This window comes from Myxocyprinus asiaticus, chromosome 45, assembly GCF_019703515.2.
Source record: "Myxocyprinus asiaticus isolate MX2 ecotype Aquarium Trade chromosome 45, UBuf_Myxa_2, whole genome shotgun sequence".
Lineage (NCBI taxonomy): Eukaryota > Metazoa > Chordata > Actinopteri > Cypriniformes > Catostomidae > Myxocyprinus > Myxocyprinus asiaticus.
In genome coordinates this window covers 25,590,484-25,602,709 of record NC_059388.1, presented here as the reverse complement: position 1 = coordinate 25,602,709, position 12,226 = coordinate 25,590,484, and the positions used below count along the sequence as shown (strand labels likewise).

Genomic DNA, 12,226 nt, shown 5'->3' with positions numbered 1-12,226 from the left:
AAGCCATTTATTATCACATAATTGTTTGGCTCCTTTTTAAATCATAATGATAACAAAAATCACCCAAATGGCCCTGATCAAAAGTTTACAAACCCTTGAATATTTGGCCTTGTTACAGACACACAAGGTGACACACACAGGTTTAAATGGCAATTAAAGGTTAATTTCCCACACCTGTGGCTTTTTAAATTGCAATTAGTGTCTGTGTATAAATAGTCAATGGGTTTGTTAGCTCTCACATGGATGCACTGAGCAGGCTAGATACTGAGCCAGGGGGAGCAGAAAAGAACTGTCAAAAGACCTGCGTAACAAGGTAATGGAACTTTATAAAGATGGAAAAGGATATAAAAAGATATCTAAAGCCTTGAAAATGCCAATCAGTACTGTTCAATCACTTATTAAGAAGTGGAAAATTGGGGGATCTCTTGATACCAAGCCAAGGTCAGGTAGACCAAGAAAGATTTCAGCCACAACTGCCAGAAGAATTGTTCGGAATACGAAGAAAAACCCACAGGTAACCTCAGGAGAAATACAGGCTGCTCTGGAAAAAGAGGGTGTGATTGTTTTCAAGGTAAACAATATGACGATACTTGAACAAAAATGAGCTACATGGTCGAGTTGCCAGAAAGAAGCCTTTACTGCGCCAATGCCACAAAAAATCCTGGTTACAATATGCCCGACAACACCTTGACACGCCTCACAGCTTCTGGCACACTGTAATTTGGAGTGACGAGATCAAAATAGAGCTTTATAGTCACAACCATAAGCGCTATGTTTGGAGAGGGGTCAACAAGGCCTATAGTGAAAAGAATACCATCCCCACCTTGAAGCATGGTGGTGGCTCACTGATGTTTTGGGGGGGGGGGGGGTGGGAGGTGAGCTCTAAAGGCACGGGGAATCTTGTGAAAACTGATGGCAAGATGAATGCAGCATGTTATCAGAAAATAATGGCAGACAATTTGCATTCTTCTACACAAAAGCTGCGCATGGGACGTTCTTGGACTTTCCGGCATGACAATGACCCTAAGCACAAGGCCAAGTTGACCCTCCAGTGATTACAGCAGAAAAAGGCGAAGGTTCTGGAGCGGCCATCACAGTCTCCTGACCTTAATATCATCGAGCCACTCTGGGGAGATCTCAAACGTGCGGTTCATGCAAGACGACCAAAGACTTTGCATGACCTGGAGGCATTTTGCCAAGACGTATGGGCAGCTATACCACCTGCAAGAATTTGGGGCCTCATAGACAACTATTACAAAAGACTGCATGCTGTCATTGATGCTAAAGGGGGCAATACACAGTATTAAGAACTAAGGATATAAAGACTTCTGAACAGGGGTCATTTCATTTTTTTCTTTGTTGCCATGTTTTGTTTTATGATTGTGCCATTCTGTTATAACCTACAGTTGAATATGAATACCATAAGAAATAAAAGATACTGTGTTTTGCCTGCTCACTCATGTTTTCTTTAAAAATTGTACATACAGTATATTACCAATTCTCCAAGGGTATGCAAACTTTTGAGCACAACTGTATGTACATGATCAGTGTTGGGTAAGTTACTCCAAAAAATGTATTAATTACTAACTACTAGAGTTGTACCCATATGGAATTTTGGCCGATAGCTGTTATTTGTTCCTATGTTAACACAAACTAATACAATGCCCGATATTAGAATTCCATTCCGTTTTGTCTATTGTTGTTTTCACACTAATGTTGCTAGAAGCAATTTTACATGCTTCATTGCTTCAGTTTATTGCTGTAGATCAGCATAGAAAAAGAATATACTATTTTAATTGATGAAAAAAGCCCTGATCTGCATTCAATATCTGACAATTGCAGGTAAATAAATAAAAAAATAGTACTGGCTGATACCGATATGATCATTGATATACATATTTTGGTTCCCTTACCAATTTAGATTTGCTGAAGATGTCACATTAATATTAATAATTGTCGGAAGGAGAAAGATGATTGATGTGTTTAATCCTTCAATTCACTTGTATATTTGACTATAATAAAAGCACTAGTGGAAAATGCAACATTATCTTTTAAACTTTCCATAGAAAGGATGAGCAGTGGAACTCATCAGGTGAGTGTCAGCCGGACAGGATTTCAGCTGAACTGCAGTAACCTACCATGTGATCTCACAGTTTCCATGCAAAAGCCTGTGTGTGTGTGTGTGTGTGTGTGTGTGTGTGTGTGTGTGTGTGGTTAACAAGCATGGCACAACTCAGATGACTGCAGTTTGTTTTTGAAGCAGGTGAGAGCCACTTCCTGGTCTGAATGCTATGAAATAAGCAGTTTGTGTTGAGTGTCGTAATGTCTGGAGTGGACGTGTGTATTTCATCACATAGGCTCTGAATTGAATCATTTAGTTTGAGGACTGGACGCAAACATGTGAGATCGTGTCTGCTCACCCAGTAATCGAAAGATTAGATGCAGCTCGTCTTCAACGGTGGATCCGGGAAAGAGTGGCCGACCAGCAGCCATTTCATAAAATATACATCCAACACCCCTGAGAGAGAGGGTAAAAAAATAGAAACATTCTCTGCAGACAAAAGGGAGAGGGTTGAATCTAAATGAATCTTAATGATGAATCTTGAATGACCCCTACTGCAACGCACACGTTACTCACCACATATCGATCTGTGTGGAGTACTCTGAGGATCCCAGTAGTACATCAGGAGGTCTGTACCATAAGGTCACCACCTCATTAGAGTACGTCTTAGTGGGGACAGACTTGGCTCGCGCCAGACCTACAAACACAAACAGTTCGAGGGAGAGAAATATAAATAAAATTACTTTATCCAAGAACAGTATACATTATTAAAGTATTCATCAAACTAATCAATAAATATTTAATGCAATATGTAAGGAACAATGTACAGCACTGATCGACATGTCAGGGTTTTGCGATTATGACCCCGCTGACTGTACATTAACCCACATATTGCATTAGAGCAATCAGAATCAAGTATTCCAAAAGCTTTCATTAGTACTTAATGAAGTCTTAAAAGGATAGTTCACCCCAAAATTTAAATTCTCTCATCATTTACTCACCCTCAAGCCATACCAGATATGTTTGACTTTTTTTCTTCTGCTGAACAAGTGAAGATTTTTAAAAGAATATTTCAGCTCTGTAGGTCTTCACAATGCAAGTGAATGGTGACCAAAATTTTTAAGCTCCAAAATGCATACAAAGGTAGCATAAAGTAATCCGTAAGACTCCAGTGGTTAAATCTATTTATTCAGAAGCGATACAAGTGTGGCTGAGAAACAGATAAATATTTAAGTCCGTTTTTAACATAAATTCTCCTCCCTGCCCAGTAGATGGCCATATGCACAAACAATGCAAATCGGCAAAAACAAAAGAAGAAGAATGTGAAAGTGAAAGTGGAGATTGATAGTAAAGAAGGACTTAAATAATGATCTTTTTCTCACCCACACTTATCACATCGTTTTGAAGATATGGATTTAACCACTGGAGTCTTATGGATTACTTTTATGCTGCCTGTATGTCCTTTTGGAGCTTCCTAATTTTGGCACCCATTTACTTGTATTGTGAGGACCTACAGAGCTGAAATATTCTTCTAAAAGTCTTCGTTTGAGTTCAGCAGAATAAAGAAAGTCATACACATCTGGGATGGGATTAGGGTAAGTACATGATGAGAGAATTTTCATTTTTGGGTGAACCATCCCTTTAAACTTGATTGTTGTCCTCTGAAAAGTGAAAAATGCAGTGTTCTCCAAAATTGTGCACTGATGTGGATTCAAATGCAAATGTCTGCTCTCACATTTAGTACACACATAGAAGACACAAAAGAGCAGGCAGAATTTATTAGTTCATCTGAGTAAAAACACCAAAGTGTCAGAAAGGACACAGTAGGCTTTTCTTGGATATTAAACGTACCAAAATCAGCCAGTTTGAGTTCTCCTCTCTCATTAATGAGCAGATTTTGTGGTTTCAGGTCCCTGTGCAAAACCTTGCGTCTGTGGCAATACGCCAGCCCTCGCAAAATCTGGAACAGGAAAATCTACAACAACACATTACTCCAGGTTACAAAACCAAAAACACAATGTTGTTGTTTTTGCATGGCAGTGTAACAAACCACCAGTTTATGTTGTCTAAACTATTGTTCTTATAAAATAAATAGCTTTACAACCGCAACCAACATATATTACACAGATATAGTACTTACCTTAACATTGTGCATACTCATGATGTTCCCACAGTCATCCATGTACTGCTTCAGATCTTTATCCTGTGGGAAGACAAAGAAAAATGAATGAATAAATGCAAAGAAGGGCTAAAAGAACAGGGTGGCACAAACCAAGAAAGGGGAAGTTCTCTCACCAGGTACTCAAAAACAAGAGTGAGGGATTTGTCTGTGTGGACGATGTCATGAAGCGTGACAATGTTGGCGTGCTTTAAATCCTTCAGTAACGACACTAAAAGAGAGAGTGGGAGGAAGAGACCAAACAAATTACTCATGTGTAAACTAAATACTGGTTGATTAGGTCAAAATTAACCAAGGAATCTAGGAATCCAGAGGTGCATGGGAAAGAGATGAAGAGATAAAGTTTACACCTCACCCTCTCTAATAGCCGTGCATGGCGCTCCCTCCTCGTGCTCCAATCGGATTTCTTTCAGAGCTACGAGGTTGTCAGTCAGTTTGCTCCGCCCCTTGAAGACAGTGGCATATGTCCCCTATGATACAATTATGAGTACAATTTTATTTTAATGCATGTAAAAAAAATTTTTACAACCATTTTTGACAGAAAGGGTTTATTTTACATCTAACTACACATTTCATTATAAAATAGAGAAAACAAAAAAATGATTACATAAAAAATGTGTAGCCTATTAAGAAAAACTTTATTTTTAAATAGTCTACTGGATAATGCAGCAGCTAAATTAAAAGTAATTCTAGTGTCTTCAGTAGAAAAGAAACCAGTTGTTTTTTAACTTTTATTTCGACCTGGATTCAGACCTTTCCTTGAATGACCCCTACTGCAGTCCACTGAGTCCACTTTTCAATCACACAGTTATTTTTTTGGAACCCAGTCAACTTAAATATTATTGTAATTTAATATAAAAAAAAAAAAATAAGAATAAACAATAGACTCTGCACTTTCAGTGCTTGGGCCCCACTTCTGAGACAGCGCCACCAATAGTTCAAAAGATAATCCACACTTTGTGCTGACTCTAAACTCGGCATGTCTCTTTGCCATGGCTGAGATGTGTCAGAGTTGCAAAGTGGTTAGTGTCGGACTACGGCTCAAAAGGTTGTGAGTTCAAGTTCAGCAAAGACTGATTTTCACATTTTTAATTGTGTTGACATCTCAGACTTCATGTTGCACTTGATACTACATTAGCTGTACTACATTGATAATTCCTGCTTGAATTCAAAACCACTTAGCATTAAAATCAAGATATTCTCAGCTATCGTTTTATACTCTCAGCTTGGAATGTGTCTTTGGTATTGTTGAGCTATGTCAACTGAGTGACCCACTGGTTAAAGCATTGGGTTATGGCTCAAAAGATTGTGAGTTCGAGTCCAGCAAAGTGTGCTTTTAAAAACTGTGCTTCTGATGACCTCTGAGTCTTCCTGTTGTGCTTACTACTACTGCAGGCTGGACTACATTGCATAATTCTTGCTTGAATTCAAATCCACTTGGCTGTAAGAAAACCTTCGCTTGGACAGTCTCTTTAGCATTGCTAAGCAGTGTCAGCTGAATGGCCGAGTGGTTAAAGCTTTGGAATGAAGTTCAAAAGGTTGTGAGTTTGAGTCCAGCAAAAATTTGTTTTTACATTTTTACTACTGTTGACCTCTGAGTCTTCAAGTTATGCTTACAACAGTGTAGGCTGTACTTCATTGCATAATTCCTTATTAAAAAGTGATATATATTTTAAAAGGAGTGTCAGATTTAAAAGAAAATTGGAATGCATCATCTACATAATGACCTGAGCATAACTGAGCAGTTTTGAGACAGCGCTAACTATAGTTCAAAAGATAATCCACACTTGTTTGCTGAGTCTAACCTTGCTTATTTTGACAGAACACTCCAGGAAGACGATGACCTTGGAGTGTCTGTGTGTGGGCTAGTTCCAAGTAGTTTAAAATACTTTTCATTCAAAATTGAGTTTTGATCTCAATGCATATTATAAGTGAACCAAACTATCGAGCACTATCAGCCCACGCGTGCTATGTGTGTGTGTGTGCGTGCGTGTGTGTGTGAAGCGCGCTGCACATGCAGACAATATATTTTTTATTAAATGCAGCCTTCTGAGATTCACAAAGCTATCGCATGTCTTCAAGACACTTTAAATAAAATACACGAGTCATGTGGACTACTTTAATGGTTCTTTTATGCCATTTTTTAGCTTGACGGTAACAACCATGTCTATCACACAATTTTGAAATTGGAAAGTGCTCGTCAGACCGATACCCGATCCGGTTAAAACTGTCAGTATCGATCCAGGTATCGGATCGATGCATCTCTACAGCATACTTACACTAAGTGAACATTTCAAACTTCAGTATGCTTGACTGTTGTCACATGACTATACTGATTTTTTAATTTGTCATCTCAGTTCTGGCAGTCTGTTTATGTCCAGAAAGACATCTTAGAAATCGAAAACTGTATCTCATGCAGTGTGCTCTGGTTGTATATTTCATATTTTGACAAAAAACTTGCATTGTATAAATACTGCATTCTAAAAACAAAATAGCATACAGTATGCCAATACGAACAGAACTTTAAATGAATGAATGTTACATTTATATAGCGCTTTTCTGACACTACACTCATAGCACTTTACATAGTAAATAGGGGACTCTCCTCAACCACCACCAGTGTGCAGCATCCACCTGGAGCCATAGTACACCAGTACACACCAGATATTGGTGGAGAGGAGAGAGTACAGTTATATAGCCAATTACTGGATGGGGATTATTAGGAGGCCATGACTGATAAGAGCCAATGGGGGGAATTTGGCCAGGACACCAGGGTTACACCCTACTCTTTTCAAGAAGTGTCTAGGGATTTTTAATGACCACAGAGGGTCAGGACCTTGGCTTAACATCTCATCTGAAGGACAGTGCCTTTTTACAGTACAATGTCCCCATCACTATACTGGGGCATGCATACCCACACAGATCGCAGGGTGAGCACCCCAGCTGGCCTCTCTAATACCTCTTCCAGCAGCAACCTTAGTTTTCCCCAGGAGGTCTCCCATCCAAGTACTGACCAGACTCAACCCTGCTTAACTTCAGTGGGTAACCAGTCTTGAGCTACAGGGCGATATGACTGCTGACAACAGATACTTCAGAACTTTTGTATAGGCTCACCTCTCCCAACTTGTCAAGTTTTATGTAGGTCTCCAGTTTCCCAAACCCGATTTCAGACTGTAAGCAGAGAAATGAGAGAGACAGAGGGAGAGAGATATTGTCTTATTAATGCAATCTGGTTAATGCTGAACAGGCCTGCATGTGTTCAACAGACCTTATCAGTTAGAACCATGTGTTTGAAGTGTTGCTCGCTGTCTCTGATATCTACAACCAAAATAATTTCTCAGACAAAGCAATTAACCATCACACACACACACACACACACACACACACACACACACACACACACACACACACACACTATACTTGCTCATATGTGCACCAGGGGTCACTAAAATCTCAACATAAGTAGAAACCCGCTATCTCTCTCTCTTACACACACAAGGACTGGACGGGGGACAAGATAGACGGATGACAGCTAAGAACAATGGATGCAGAGAAGACTCAGTCACTCATGCAGGGGGCTTTTCACATGCAAAACCCCTGTGTATGCAACCTACAGACAAAGAACATGGTATGTGTCTTTGTGCTCCACTGAGAGTACTACGACACAATGTACATAGTGACACTGGGTTTCTTGTTTAATGGTCTGGGTAACTGCATGACTCCATGGTGTGTTTGAGAAGAAAAGCTTGCTGTGCAATGTGCACTCATTACCAAAAGCAGTTCAGAATATACCTAAGCAAACATAACAAATCGTTTACTCTTTAAAACTTAATTCCTTTATGATTTATTCACCCTCGCTACTTTTAGGGTGCTTTTTTGATAACTGTATACGTATATTGTATGAAAAAGAGCAGCATAAACATTCTGTCTAAAATCTCCTTGTGTTAAGAAAGCAAGTAATACATGTTTGGAAAGCATAACGGTGAGTACATGATACACATTTCATTCTTAGGCGAACTACTTCTTTAAATTGATATAAACCACACTGTTTATTAAATAGCACTTGTTTTTTCTTCTTCTTAACATTAAAAACCTACCAGCTGTGTCACAGTTTTAACCCTGGCAGAGGGAATAGTTTACATAAACCTTACTAATTCAACCTCAGGCTAGGATTTATTAACCTAGAATACAATCTTGTTATGACAGATAGAGCAACATAATTGACACGTTGCTATGCAGTGTGGTTGCTAGGTAGATGTCCCATTATGTTCTTCTCCTGATACGCTCAAACAAATAGATATGGTGAGTGCTTTGCATCTGAGATTAAACTATTATAATAAGGAGTTTCATGTTTGCATGATAGAGAATGTAATAATTGCTCAAAAACATATGTTTTTGAAGGCAGCCATTGGAGGCACATTGCATTTTAAACCTCAGTGTAGTTCCATCTTTACAAAGACATCCTTAGAGATGACCTGAGGGTTTATGCAAGTAAACAAACACACACACATACACACACTCCTCTCTCTAAACTCTCTCACACACACACACACTCACTAGCGAAGCTCTACGTGATCGTCGGCTGAGGGGTTGGTCAAACGGTGGGCTGCTCAACTGAAGCTTTTCCAGGTAACCGTCAGGAATCCGGATATCAGCAGGCAATGACAGGCGTTTATTCAGGTCCTGAGAAATCACACACACACACACACACACACACACACACATATGCAAACAAGTCAGTCACAAGGGCCAAAATTAGGGCACTTCTTATCAAAGCATAAATCAAATTAATAATTGATGCTTGGTGGCCAATTTTCATTTATCACATGTGTCTAATTTGAAGGCAGTCTGTGTGCGTGACTGCATAAACCCCTTCTCAACCCAAAGCATTAGCGTCTTCCATAAATAGCCCTCCATCATGCTCTGAATGTCTTCCATTTACAACTCTCTCTCTATCTCATGCCTTTCCTCTCCACCCACACAAACACACACACTAAAGAAGCATGAACTGTACAGCACTATGAACATGTATCTGTACCATGTCTAGATTCTATGTAAAAAAAAAACTAAAAAAAAAACTGAATCTGGCGAATGCATCAAAACTGTATCAAATACCAAATAAATATATGTTACAAAAAGGTATGTCTGGCTTGTCACTATAGAAAAAGCCAGTATTTTGATATTTAAATGGGATCTGTGAACTAGTGCTGAGCTGTATATATAATATTTATGAAATATTCAATATTAGTTTATTAGCGATATAAAATAAATCAACATCGTCAATTTCGCAATTATTTTAGTGCACTTTTTATTTGGCAAGTGAGTTTTGTAAAGGCTGCACCAGTAGACCCGATTAATGCCCACTTCTTATGATTCGTGAATATGAGAGCTCTAAAAATATATATATTGGAATAGTATCTCTAATTTAAACTTTAGAAGCAAAAAAGCTGATAAGAGTTAGGAATTTTGGATCATTTATACAAATCATGTCCCGGCGTGGTATTTGTCAGGTATTAAAATGTTTTAGTAAAAACATATATAGGTAAAATGTTGCTGTTTTATATTAATATGTATTTATATATTGGTGCATACACATCAAAATGATAAAAAAATTCTTCCTTGTACTTGCTTAGTGAAAAACTGAATGGCAATTTTAAAATGTAAAAATATTTTTCAATATTTCAGTTATTTTAGGTTATGGTTTCTCTGATTGAAAATAATCCTTTTAAGCCATTTCTGAGAAAATACATTAATACTGAGATATACTGTATATTAAATATCAATTCACTGTGCGCGTAGTCAGTGTAGCTGCAGTAATCTCATTCATACAGCAGGGGGCAAAAGAACATCAAAGACAGAGACTGAGCAAAAAAAAACGGTCAAATAACTAGTTTGGACAGATGTTTGCAATTCAAATCTCAGAATAAGAGGCTTTAAACGCTTTATGTAGCAAGACTGCAGAGTGTGACGTGAATGGTTTGATGTATTCAGGTTAATTCTGATAGAAAGTTTTCCAGCTTCAAAATCCTCTCTGAATGCTATTCAAACTCACATTTCCCCTCACATTTTACTACAGAAAAGAGAGAATATAGAGTGCAAATAATAAAGCATGGAAAGGAGTGAGAAAGAACAAGTATAGTTAGGACAGCAGAACGGGCTTAAAAGGGAGAAGAAAATTCTATATCTTTTATTGTTGACGCCAAAGGCCGTGTGTCCATTCAAGCTCCTCAGTGCTAATTCATCTGAAATTTGGTTGAAGCTAAAAAAAAAAACTGCAGATGCCAACATAGACAGGTAGCAGAAATGAACCATGAACAAAACCACACTAGATATGGGTTATGTTTGGTTCTGTGTCGGGTCGCTACTTTATATTCAAGGTACAATCTGGACGTGAAGCAAAACTTGATGCTTTATACCATCTGTACACCATTGCCCACAAACCGTCACATTTCTTAAGATGTCTCATTAAAGAATCAGTGCGGAGGAAGAGGAAGACAGAAGTGAGTACTGAGAGAGAAGAGAGAGAGAACTGAAAAAGAGGAATCCCTCCACCTACCCAAAGCAAAAAATAAAGCTTTTAGTAGTGACACATCACAGCCCAATATAAAGCTTTCAGGGTGCAACACATACACGGATGGTTTCTGCTGCCTTGAATAACTGAGCATGTGGCGAGTTTGTGGTGGAGATTAATTATGGACACACATAGTTGTCTTACCTCCATGGATATACGCCGGTGTGATCTGGTGCGGAGACACACACCAGTGGGCGACTGAACTTCGTCTGAGGATGTCCCCGAGGCCTGATCGCTCTCTCCGTCAGAACCCATCTTCAGATTCTCATGAACAATGTCTGGGAGAGAGGATAGGGAGGTTAGGAAATGAACTGCATGATATATGTGTTGTTAGATTGCAGAGATCTAAGGGAAGGCAGCTACTGGCCCTCTAACTGCTGAGAAGTGTTAGCTTGTACATGTATGTGGCTTTACTGTCTTTATGTATGTACGTCGCTGGTTATGGAAAATTTCTGTGGTAATCAACATTATACCACAAATGCTGTTGATTGAGCTTAATTTATTAAACCCAGAACATTCCAGAAAATCCAACAACAAAAGAATAATTTCTAGATCTTTAAAGAATTTTAAAATGCCATTTTAAAAAAGCATTTACCAATAACCTTTCTTAATCCTTCAGTCAATTAAGCTAAAAAATGTCATAACGAGGAAGCTAAACACGAGGAAGCAATCAATGAACTTTTGACTTAAATGTGTGTGTGCGTGTGTGTATGTATGTGTATGTATGTATATGTATATATGTATATATATATATATATATATATATATATATATATATATATATATATAGTCTATTGTGTATTCTTTATATACTTTATTTTCTTTTCAATATTTTTTTATTTTATTTTTTTTTATTCAATTTTTAATTATTTTTTAAAAGTCTTGTTGCTGTTTTGTACTGTTGTGTACTGGAATCTCCTGTCACCAAGATTCCTTGTATGTGTAAGCATACCTGGCAATGAAGCTCATTCTGATTCTGATTCTAATACTGAAGAGGCTGCACCTCTGTTAATAATTCTCCAGCAGTTCATCATATTCAACAGCCACATTAATCATGAAAAACACTTGAACATGACATGGACACACACACTAAACTTACATTCATCTACGCCACAATTTCCAAAGAAAGAGGAAGAGACATGGACTTCTCAGAAAAAAGAAATCTGACAAGGCATTCAGCATGTACTGTTCCATGTGCATTTTGTTTGTAAGCGATTGTGTGTGTGTGTGTGCATTGAACTGTGTCCTCATCTCATCTCTATTACATTAAAGTATGATCCTGCTTATCGGAGCTGGCCAATGGGTCAAATTATGATGTAATCGGGGTTTATAAACCGCACAAACACAAACTGAAAAACAGCTAGGAATTAAGAGTCCTCATGTTCATGTACATGTGCTTGTATGTACAGTCTTT

The 12,226-nt window shown here is 38.2% G+C and overlaps 1 protein-coding gene across 1 annotated transcript in view; it reads right to left on the bottom strand.

Moving 5' to 3' along the window:
- cdk17 (cyclin-dependent kinase 17) overlaps positions 1-12,226 on the bottom strand; it is a 90,249-nt gene that overhangs the window by 6,519 nt on the left and 71,504 nt on the right. Inside the window, exons 4-12 of the mRNA XM_051687998.1 lie at positions 10,957-11,090; positions 8,799-8,924; positions 7,356-7,412; positions 4,597-4,711; positions 4,358-4,452; positions 4,203-4,265; positions 3,914-4,037; positions 2,639-2,759; positions 2,421-2,518 (exon numbers count right to left, since the gene is read on the bottom strand). Of these exons, the coding sequence (XP_051543958.1) occupies positions 2,421-2,518; positions 2,639-2,759; positions 3,914-4,037; positions 4,203-4,265; positions 4,358-4,452; positions 4,597-4,711; positions 7,356-7,412; positions 8,799-8,924; positions 10,957-11,090 (933 nt within the window). The remainder of the gene's footprint in view (positions 1-2,420; positions 2,519-2,638; positions 2,760-3,913; positions 4,038-4,202; positions 4,266-4,357; positions 4,453-4,596; positions 4,712-7,355; positions 7,413-8,798; positions 8,925-10,956; positions 11,091-12,226) is intronic.